Genomic DNA, 11,470 nt, shown 5'->3' with positions numbered 1-11,470 from the left:
CTCCGTTTCAGCCACTGTTGACCAACCCCCCCAGGGTCCTCTTTGGCTGTGCAGCTTCCCAGACACTCTTCCCCCAGCCTGAAGTGTTACATGGGGTTGGTGTGACCCAAGTGCAGGACCTGACACTTGGCCTTGTTGAACCTCATGCAATTGGCCTCCACCCATTGATCCAGCCTGTCCAGATCCCTCTGCAGAGCCTTCCTGCTCTCTAGTAGATCAACACTCCTACCCGACATGATGTCATCTGTGAATTTACTGAGGGTGCACTTGACCCGTTCAGCTGAATCATTGATAAAGATATGAAACAGAACTAGCCCCAACACTGAGCCCTGGAGAACACCCCTAGTGACTGACCTCAGCTGGATGTAACTCCATTCACCACCACTCTCTGGGCCTGGCCATCCAGCCAGATTTTTACCCAGCAAAGACTGTGCCTGGCCAAGCCGTGAACAGACAGTTTCTCCAGGAGAATGGCGTGGCAACTCTGCCAAAGGGTTTTCTGAACTCCAGGTAGAAAAAATCCACAGCCTTTCCTTTGTCCACTAGGTGGATTGCCTTGTCATAGAAGGGAGATCAGGTTAGTCAAGCAGGACCTGCCTTTCATAAACCCATGCTGGCTGGACCTGATCCCCTGGTTATCCTGTATGTGCTATGTGATGGCACTCAAGATTATCTGCTCCATAACCTTCCCCAGCACTGAGGTCAGACTGACAGGCCTGTAATTCCCTGGATCCTCCTTTTGACCCTTCTTGTAGATGGTGTCACATTTGCTAACTTCCAGTCAACTGGGACTTCCCCAGCTAGCCAGGACTGCTGGTAAATGAAGGAGAGTAGCTCAGTGAGCACTTCACCAGCTCCCTCAGTCCCCTTGGGTGGATCCCACACAGCCTCATAGACTTGTGTGTGTCTGAGTGGCACAGCAGGTCACTGACCATTTCTCTTTGGATTATGAGGGCTTCATTCTGTTCCCTGTCCCTGTCTTCCAGCTCAGGGGACTTGATGCCCTGAGGAGAACTGGTCTTACTATTAAAGGCTGAGACAAAGAAGACATTAAGTACCTCAGCCTTTTCCTCACCCTTTGTCACTATGTTTCCCCCCACATCCAATAAAGGCTGGAGATTTTCCTTAGTCCTCCTTTTGTAGCTGATGTATTTAAACATTTAAACATGATGTATATAAACATTTTATTGTTTTTTACAGCAGTAGCCAGATAAAAGTTCTAATTGGGCTTTGGCCCTTCTGCTTTTCTCCCTGCATAACCTCATGACATCCTTGTAGCAATCCTGAGTTCCCTGCCCCTTCTTCCAAAGGTCATAAACTCTCCTTTTTATCCCGAGTCCCAGCTAAACCTCGCTGTTGAGCCAGACCAGTCTTCTTCCCCACTGGCTCACCTTTTGGTATGTGGGGTCAGCCTGCTCCTGTGCCTGTAAGATTTGTTGAAGAATGACCAACCTTCCTGGACCCCTTTGCCCTTCAGAACTGCTTCTCAAGGGACACTGTCAGCCAGTCTCCTAAACAGGCCAGAGTTTGCCCTCTGAAGATTGATTGGGTCTAACTACTTCAGTGCACAAATTTACATGTGATGAGGATCTTGGGAAAGTACATGTATTGGCCTCAGTGACATCAAGGTGGAGTCCAGCCAGACTGAGGCCGTTACGCTGCTGTGAATCTAAGTACTGTAGACTGTGGGTTTTAATTGATACCCTAATTTTTCAGATTTAGTGGATGAGCAGCACTGCTCACTTGCTGCTTCTGCTGAATTCTCATTCTTCACTTTGTGATATGAAAAGTAACCAAAACAAGTACAATATGTACCAACAGTAATCAGACTTGCATTACTGTCTGTCTAGAAGAGTATTGTCAAGATTTAAGCAACTTTCTTCTGTTATCTTGTGTGCTAGGTTTTGCCAGCTTTTAACCTGTCCTTATGTGGTTGTTTTTATTCTCTCCTTTTGCTCAGTGTGGGGTAAGATCACTCAGTTCTGACTTTCAGGTTCTCGTGCACTTCTAACGCTGCACTACTTGATTTGCAGAACTGGGATGGGAGAAGGTGAGTGAGGAATGCTGCATGTTCTGTACATAGTCACTGATGGGGCCTGGGTATCCACCTGTACTGTTGCTTTTGCAGTAAATTCTAGCAAGTTCTAACATAGGCTGTTTTCTCTTAGGTAGCAGAGGCTCAACGGGCAGAGTTCAGCCCTGCCCAATTCTCTGGTCCCAAGAAGATTAATCTGAACCACTTACTGAACTTCACTTTTGAACCCCGTGGCCAAGCAGGACATTTTGATGGGAATGGACATGGCAACTGGGGGAAAAGGAACAAGTGGGGACATAAGCCGTTCAACAAGGAGCTCTTCCTACAGGCCAAGTGAGTAGGCGACTAACAGGGCTCTTAGACTTCTGCAGAGACACTGGGGTGACCAGCCAGGGAATTGTATTTGGCCTTGACTACTTCTGTTGACTTTTCCAGGATGAAATTACCTTTCTGTAGTGTTTTTAGCAGTACTGACTATATTTTAAAGGAGTGTTGTCTTTACCTATTTACAAGGTACCCAGTGGAGTGAGTCCTTTAGGTACAATTAATGCTCTGCTCAAGTTTTCAAGCATGGCTTTGGAACATGACACTCCATTTGGGAAGATCTGTATAGTTCCCTTATGGGAGATGGTTGTTTTTTCCAAAAATTACTATGTTGAGATGGAAGGAACAGCAGTTGCTAGATGAAAGCTAATCTAAATTTATGAGTCCCAGAGGCAATGACTCATATGGACCTTAGTTCTTAAACTGCTGAGTATTTTCCAGGCCCCCAGGTATGTATAATAGATAGTAGTCCAACAGCAGAATTGCCTTTGGCTGGAAATAAAGTTTGCTATCACCGGAATGTGAAGTGTGTTCAAGGCTTCCTGTCTCTGATAATGAAAAAAAGTATTTTTATCACTGATGCTTCTGATTTTTCCCTGTTGTTTTGTGGCTTATTGTACTGAAATCTATTTGCAGGAACTCCAGTAATTCTAGTTTTTGTCACCATATTTTTTCCCTTATGGATTCCCTGGTTTTTAATAGATCCCGAATGGAGCTGGCTGTTTCTTACAGGTTTCTGGAAAGCCACTCTGCCTGGCTCATTCTGTAGTTACTATGTGATGTTGTGTCTAACTGAAGTTACACACACTTGTATTCTGAGCATCTGGTTGTGAATTGAACTCTTGATTATTGTTGGTAGAAGTTACTGAGTGCATCCAGCAGTTTTCTGCTGGACAAAGAAGAAGCTCAGAGAATCCTATAGGATGGTTCTCAAAAAGTTTTTAGAAACAACTGAGTCGATCATCTGTCTCTTTGCCTCTCCCCAGCTGCCAGTTTGTTGTCTCTGAAGAACAGGACTACACAGTCCACTTTGCTGATCCAGATACCTTGGTCAACTGGGACTTTGTGGAGCAAGTGGTCAGTTGTGATGGGCTAGATTGGTTTTTTTTCTCCTTCTTCTTAAGAACCTCAACCTGTCTTTTCCCTCTGTGATGTTACATAAAACTCAGCTGTTTTTGAGTTGAGGCCTTTTCTGTCACTCCCACAATACTGGGAAAGATCTGTCATGGAATATATTATGAAATACTTTCATGACAGGAAAAGAGAAGTGCTAAAATCTATTAGGAAAATTAGCAGCTTCTTCTTGCTTTCGCAGATGGGAGCTCATCAAAAATAGTATCTGACATTCTGTAGACAGAGTCCTTGTGATCGAGATATTAACAGAAAAATTGGGCATGAGTCCATGGAAGAGGACTGGAGTGTAGAATTTGAAGAATTATTCTGTGCATTGGTGGCCCATCTTGCCTAGCAACAAAATGGAAAAATCTCTTGAGAATTATGGTCAGAACTTTGGGTTGCCTCAAACTTATTATCTGCCAAGACAGTCTGGTGTATGGTGTAGGTGGAGAGGAGGTAGGCTCACTGTTACCTGACGCTGCAAGAGAGCTGAAAAATCTAGGTACTTGCTCGGCTGTTATGTCTCTGCCACACAGAGATGCTAACAGTGTCTGACTAAACTAGCATGTTCATGGATATGGGTGAGTTCAGTCTCACAGCTAAACAGGGCTGCACAATTCTGCCTGTGTGAGAGAGGCCACAGAGCTCGCTGCTGTCTGAATTCACATGGTGAGGGTGCTGCTGCCTCTTAGATATGATGAATACATAAGGGGAAACATCAGAAGAATCACTTATTAATGTCATTAGAGAAATACTATGTGGGTGACCTAGGTTATTCCATGTGCAGTCTGAAGGTGTTAGCTCAGTGTACTAATTTCTTGGTAAATAAGCAGACCCTAAACATCTGGAAGATAATATGTTAGAGTAGACCTTACAGGTGGTTTGTTCTGTATCTCAGGACCTGATTTCTGAGTCTAAAACTTGTACTGTTCTTCTCATGTGCCGTTTCAGCGGATCTGTAGCCACGAAGTGCCCTCTTGCCCAATATGTCTGTACCCACCCACGGCAGCAAAGATCACTCGTTGTGGGCATATCTTTTGCTGGGCATGTATCCTTCACTATCTCTCCTTGAGTGAAAAGACCTGGAGCAAATGTCCTATTTGTTACAGCTCTGTTCACAAGAAGGATCTCAAGAGGTGAGACAATGTTTGTTAAATTAGGTATCTTTTTGAAGTGTTATTTTTACACCACTAACCTCCTCCGCACATTGCAGTGTGGTTGCTATGGAAACACGTCAGTATGCAATTGGTGATACCATTACGATGCAACTTATGAGAAGAGAGAAAGGTGTTCTGATAGCACTGCCCAAATCTCAGTGGATGAATGTGGTGCAGCCTGTTTACATCAGAGGTGAGTGTATCCCAGTACTGGAGCTTGGCATCCTGCCCCTAGCTGTACCCAGGGTTTGTGTAGAGACCATTTACCCTGGCAGTGTCCTGCTGTCACCTTAAAATAAACCAGGCTACAAAACATGGGGTGGAGCTGCTGAAAAGCTTAATGACCACACGTTAACAGTAAACTTTCTACTCACACCTTGCTTTCTTGTAATGCTTTAACTTGTGTGCTGTGTCCCTTCAAGTGGCTGCACTGCAGGCTCCTGCCTGCAGTCGTTGGTGTTGGTGTGATGTGTTTCGGATTTTACAGTCATTGGTGTGACTCTTGCTGCTTTTATTGGCTCCTCAGTGTCCTTAACTTTTTTGTTCCTGGCTCCTGATTATACAGCTTAGCAAAAATAACTTGTCTCTGTGTCTAAACTATTTTGAGGCTGTAATCTTCAGCAAGGTTTTCATCATCTTTGCTTATCAACTAAAGTCAGCAAATGATACGGGGAAAGAATCAAAATTATTGCAAACCTATTCCAAACATCTGTTGCTTGACATGTTCAGTTTTCTCCAGTCAAGAATGTGACTAACACATCATCATCTTATCTGTTAGTATCACAAAAATTTTGTGACTAAAGAAATAATTTTCCTGAACATTGCTGCTTTGTGGGCTGTCTTGGCTCACTTCGTTTTGCAGTCACATTTAGGAAAGGCTGCATGCATTTCAGCTCTCTGTAAAAAGTCAAGTCTCCTGAAGTGTGATGGGTATCCAGCATGCAGGCTGTGGGCTTGCATGTTTCTCAGGATTTGAAAGTAAAGGACTTTAAGTCTTTTCGTAAAACAAACCAAAAGAACAAATGGAGGATTTGAGATCGTTCTGAAGCCAGAAAATTGAGTATTAATTTGGGATTCTCTAGAGCAAGGTTGGACCCTTAGGGAGCAGTGAATATAGGGGCTGTGTTAATTAATGTGATGCTGTGGTTGCTGTGAAGTTTTGTGAAGTGCTGTAGTAACAGACAACTAACTTTTGCTAAACTTAGAGTTTTTTAGTTTGCTATTTCTGCTGTGCTTCTTGTAAAAACCTCACTATAATGTTTTGTGTGGACTTTTAATGCATAAGAGCTTATGAACTAGTTTGAGCCAAACCAGGGGTGACTTTGGCAGAAATTTCCGGTTGCAGTGTTGGTGAATATATAGAGCAGAGGAAAAAGCTGCAGTCTGCATTGCTCAGGAAGTTTTGACCCCCTGCCAAGGCTGCTCAAAGGTGATACTTCCACAGTGTAGAAGTTTAGACTTGACTGGGGGAGATGTGTGGCAGAGCAGGTATGTGGCACTGGTTTGTGTCATCAGTGACAGAACAGTAATATGCAGAGTCTGTATCAAACTCTTGCTGAGTATTGTTTGCCCTGGGGAGATTAACTGGCAAAACTGAGCAGTAACAAAAGTTCAGAAGCAACAGCAATCCAAACTGGTGCCTCTACATGCAGATATTAATCATTTGGTGCTCCTTCTGTTCAGATGACCAGCACAGTCAGTATTCAAAGCTACTTCTGGCATCCAGGGAGCAGGTCTTGCAGCTGGTGATTCTGGAGGAGAAAGCGGCATTACTGAAACAGTATGAGGAGGAAAAACACACCCCAGAAGCTTGCTTCATTGAGGCAGCTATCCAGGAGCTGAAGGTAACAACCTCTTTGGAGGCTTTTAGTAACTCTGTTTTTAAGAGTATGCCGGGTGCTGAGCATCCATGCTCTGCTGCATAGATGGTTGTGTGTGATTATCCTGGTCTCCATGATGTACATAGCAGCAAGTTGCTGGTGTTTGCTGCTGGAGTGGCATTATACACCTTGGAGGAGACTGTAGCCTTTGGACCCCAGGTACCTGGCATGATGTTCAGGTTAACAGGGCAAAAGGAGTTCTGCTTTCAAAGGAAGATGTGTTTTCCTTTCAGATCCAGCAATTTCTGGGGTAACTTCTATTGGGCAGACATGAGCAAACCTGTACAAGCCTTTTTAAAACCTTTAGGTGTCCTACAGGTGTGTTCTTTGCAGTAACAAGAAGGAGAGCACCTTTTCAAGAGTCACTCTTTGTCACAGATAAATTATAGATCTGTGAAGTCCTGAAGTATGAGACAAGGGTAAAAACACCTGTGGTGATAGTTTCCTGGCTTAAATGGCAAGTTTTAAGTTGTTCCCTTTGGATGACCTGCAGGAGCGAGAAACAGCACTCTCTGCTGTCCAGGATAAAAACAATGGCATTGCTGGAATCAGTGCAGCTGTGGAAGAATTGGTCCTAGAAAGCTCCAAGGCTGTGGAGCCTGCAGTTTCCCAAGAGAAAAAGGTGGGTCACAACTGTGCTCTGGCAGATCGTGTTAATACTTAATTCTGCCACTTGACACTGCGGTGTATGGTGAACTCATGCCAAAGATTTTTGCAGAGATGATAATCTTTGAAGGAGGTGGTGTGGTACTAACTGTATCCTCTCTGCTGTGGTAGTGTGGTGTGGAATATATCTCTGCATTTGATGAGGAGCTTGTGGAGCCTTCCTCTGATCTGGCAAGTTCCTTTTCGCCTCCTGTGGAAGTAGAAGAGGCAGTTCTGGATGAAGAGGAAGTACCTGAGGTGGACACTGTAGGAGAACCTGATATGATCACTACAGAAGAACCAAATCCAACTGAAACAAGCCACCAAGAACCTAAAGAAACAGTTGGCAGTGGACATCTTGGCAACTCTCCTTTTTACTATTTTTACCAAGGTCAGTGCAAGGAAAACCTGAAATCATGGGGGCAAAGATTCTTCCTTTGGGATCCTCCTGGAGCAATATGTTTGTCCCCTCATCAGATGCAGTTAGCTCCTGTGAAATAAAAGTCCCACAGAAACTCAGAAAGGAGCTTTCATTTTCTTACTGGAGAATGTAGTGAGGTGGGGAAAGGCTGTTGAGAATTCCCAGGCAGACAGTGAGTGATGATGCCTTGCCTTGCAGCGGAGGATGGACAGTGTATGTACCTCCACCCCGTGAATGTTCGATGCCTTGTTCGTGAATATGGCAGCTTGGAGAAGAGTCCAGAGAAGATCACTGCAGCTGTAGTGGAGATAACTGGCTACTCAATGACAGAGGTAGTTATTTTATCTTCTTATTATTTAAGGGCCCATGTTTTAGCAGGTTGATCATTGTAGCTGACAGAGGAGACTAGTTTCTCTTCAGTAATAAGAAATCATAACTCTGAATGGGTAGGGATGCAAATCTGTGAAGGGCATCTGTGGAAGGTGCAGTGGCTTTTGTTGCTTTTGATAAGCAGTCTGCAGTTTACCTTCCTTTTCCTAGAAGGTAGCAAGCTCTAGGAGCAAGAGAATTGCAAGCCTGAGATTGGTTTGTTGTTTTAAAATAAGTAAATTATTTTCTCATATCAGATAGTAGCTTGAACTAGAGAGATTATCATCTTTCTCAACCTGAACAAGTGTCTGCCTCTGTTTTAGAGTTGTTTCTGAGCAGTGGGATGTTATGCAAATAAAGAGGATGGAAAGAAATTTCAGTGTTTGAGACACAGGGAGTGAAAGTGGGTCTTGAATTCATTTACCTCAGATAAAGACAACTGTAAGAATTTACATGTGCAGTACCAACTGTACATAATTCTTAATTCATCTTGAAGAAAAGATATGTTCAAGTAAGAATTGATGCAGCAGTAGCAGGGAATTCAAGTTTTTCATCTGTGCAAGGAAGAATACAAAACTCAGCCCGTTCCAGTCTAGCAAAGCGGTGGTTGTTGGTCCAAATAATTTAAATGTGAAAGGCAAATTTGTTCCAGCACAAAAATAATTGTGTGGTAAGACTGATATTGCGGAATTTTATTCCAGTGATGTGAGAGAGAACGAAGGAATAACAAGAAAATCAGTAAGTGAGCGGGACTAGCTGCATCCAAATCTGATTATGATGCAGTTGGTGGAGATGTTGGAACATTTGGTTCTGACCTAGGGCATCCTTCACGTGTTTGTAGTTTTATAAAGTAATTACTCTGTCACTGCTGCTGTTTTTTCCATTTAACTTGATGAATGGTATGCATTCTGTCTCCATAAGCTATGCATCACCATGGCAGCCTCTAGGCCTTGTTGTGCTGATGTCTTGCTCTCCTTTTATCAGGATATAAGGCAGCGTCATCGCTACCTCTGTCACTTGCCCCTCACCTGTGAGTTCAGCATTTGTGAACTGGCTCTGAAGCCACCTGTGATCTCTAAGGAGACTTTGGAGTTGTTTTCAGGTTGGTACTACCTTTCTAGTAGGTTCTGCCATGTATCCATGAGGGTGAAGGGGAAGTCATTCTTATCCCTGAATGGTAGAAAAAACAAAAGAACATACATAGCAGCTTTACTCTTGCACCAACTGTCTGATCACTGCTAGACAGAACAATCCCAATTCACTGTTTCACAGACAACAATTATAAAAAGAATAAAACCCCCTGACTGCTTGGAAGAGCATATGTTGTTTGTAAGCATCTCTTGTTACTAATGTGTTGTAACTGAATACATTGTTCTCAGAACTGGAGAAAACATTGCCAAAGGATTGGTGTGGGTTTTTTTGATACTCAGTGTTGTGCATTGCTCCTAGATGACCTTGAGAAGAGGAAACGTCTACGGCAGAAGAAAGCTCGTGATGAGCGGCGACGCGAACGCAGAATTGAGATGGAAGAAAACAAGAAACAGGGCAAATGTAAGTCATGATTGAGCAGAACTGGTGGATTTCCAGTCATATTTATATTCCAGTCATGCCAAGCTGATTTCTTGGGCTGTAGGAGGAACTCTAAGGCCTTTAGTCTGTAGTGTGTACTTAGAACAAGATTACAAAGTATTAGAAACAATGTCTGTTTAGTGAAAAACATAAGCTGTTTTAGTCAGGATGTTAAGTGATGTTATGCAATTGCTGCATACTTGCACATTATGGGAGAGACAGAGGGCACTTGAGGGCACAGCTATCTCCATGGTGGATTCTTAGTTTCTGTTTTTATAGTAATCACTATGTAGAGTGAAAAGTGAAGAAGGAAAAAAAGGCCTAGGAACTGCTTCCATCCAGCAGCAGGGCTTGTACTGGTCTCTAAAATAGAGGGTGGAAAGAAAATCGAGCTGGCACCTCCTAGACTCCTGGAACAACTTGCATATTGACAGTCCTCCCCCACATTGTGTAGTGCTTTAATTTAAAACCTCTTTCTAGATCCAGAGGTCCATATTGCTTTAGAGAATCTGCAGCAGTTTCCTGCTTTTACCTCTTGTCCTGGAGAAACTACCAGCATTGATCATCAGAGCTTCTGTCTGTCTCCTCTTGGCAGAAGCCCTGTGTTTCAGACAGGTGAGCATCTGGAAAAACCCATCACGTGTAGCTCTTGATTATTCTTTTGGGACCTACCGCTCAGGTCATGAGGCTAAACTTTCTAAATACCAGTCAAAGATTGCTGGTTTTCAGAGAAGCTCTGGCTGCCCCAGCCCTGGAAGTGTTCAAGGCCAGGATGGATGGGGCCCTGAGCAACCTGGTCCAGTGGGTGGTATCCCTGCCCCTGGCAGGGAGTTGGAACAAGATGATCTTCAAGGTCCCTTCCAATCCAAACCATTCTGGGACTATTTCCTGTGTTGCTTATGAGATCATAAACAAAAGGCTGAAGTGGCTGAGAAACATTCTGGTCTTTGTCTGCTTTTTATTACCTCTACTTCGGTGACATTATGAGATCTTCACTGTAGTTGTCCCATCTTTTCAGTCTTTGCTGATGCAGTAGAAAAGAAAAATGCCCCAAAAAGGGAAGAAAAATGTGTATGCCAGGAAAATACTACTGGCATTTTTTCTTTCTACCCTCTCCATCTTCCCCTCCATGTTCTCCTAGAATAAAATGTAGATGATGAGCATTCAGGTTGTTGTCCAGTGATGCTTTACCAAATGTTTTATCTTGTAGTTCATGAAAAATATTAAGTTGAAACTAGTCTTAAATATCTTTCTCAAAATCAAAACAACAAAAAAATGCTCACACAACAGAACCCGCAAACCCCAAAAATCCCACAACCAAACTTAAATTTTCCTAAAATAAAATGATTGAGGAAATCTTTGAAGTGTAACTGATGGATGGAACTGATGAGATAAAAATGGTTAGTTACGTAAGACAATAAAACTGTATTTCTGTTTCATCCTGATAAGCAGCATAATGAGTGTCTCTGCCAAATGTAACTGGCTTTAATTCTCTGCTCCTTTCCCTGTAGAATCTATTCCAACTCCACTGTCACCTGCTGCCAGCCAGGTCAGCCCATTGCTCTGTGGGAGTTTAGAAGAAGAGTCTCCATTCCCTTCCTTTGCCCAGGTAAGCTATGCAGCAGAGGAAGTCTTGTCACAATTGCCTGTGTCCTGGCTGGTGATTAGTCTGAGAATACAATTGCTTCCCCCACAAAAACAATGTGGGATAAATCTTAGGGAGGCATCATAGGGTTTGAGTGCTTGAAGGGGTTCCTAGATTTTCTTGGCACTTAGAGGATATGTAGGTTTGTTCTAGTATGTGGAATTTAACCATGTCCTACAACTCTTTTGGTAGATGTTGAGAGTCGGAAAGGCAAAACCAGAAACATGGCCTAAACCTGCTCCAAAGACAAGAGGTAGGAAAATTTGGTATTAGTACTTCAGGTTCTTTACTGTGCATTTAAATGTAATA

General features: G+C 43.2%; 1 protein-coding gene across 1 annotated transcript in view; it reads left to right on the top strand.

Moving 5' to 3' along the window:
* Positions 1–11,470, top strand: part of RNF10 (ring finger protein 10) — a 12,788-nt gene that overhangs the window by 1,091 nt on the left and 227 nt on the right. The window contains exons 2-14 of the mRNA XM_009073509.1: positions 2,169–2,368; positions 3,346–3,436; positions 4,427–4,611; positions 4,689–4,825; positions 6,316–6,476; positions 7,006–7,134; positions 7,290–7,548; positions 7,777–7,910; positions 8,932–9,049; positions 9,397–9,498; positions 9,997–10,131; positions 11,028–11,125; positions 11,354–11,414. Coding sequence (XP_009071757.1) covers positions 2,169–2,368; positions 3,346–3,436; positions 4,427–4,611; positions 4,689–4,825; positions 6,316–6,476; positions 7,006–7,134; positions 7,290–7,548; positions 7,777–7,910; positions 8,932–9,049; positions 9,397–9,498; positions 9,997–10,131; positions 11,028–11,125; positions 11,354–11,414 — 1,810 coding nt within the window. The remainder of the gene's footprint in view (positions 1–2,168; positions 2,369–3,345; positions 3,437–4,426; positions 4,612–4,688; positions 4,826–6,315; positions 6,477–7,005; positions 7,135–7,289; positions 7,549–7,776; positions 7,911–8,931; positions 9,050–9,396; positions 9,499–9,996; positions 10,132–11,027; positions 11,126–11,353; positions 11,415–11,470) is intronic.

Source organism: Acanthisitta chloris, unplaced genomic scaffold (assembly GCF_000695815.1).
Source record: "Acanthisitta chloris isolate BGI_N310 unplaced genomic scaffold, ASM69581v1 scaffold13774, whole genome shotgun sequence".
NCBI lineage: Eukaryota > Metazoa > Chordata > Aves > Passeriformes > Acanthisittidae > Acanthisitta > Acanthisitta chloris.
The sequence above is the reverse complement of the archived record's forward strand: the minus strand, read 5'-3'. Positions and strand labels throughout refer to the sequence as shown.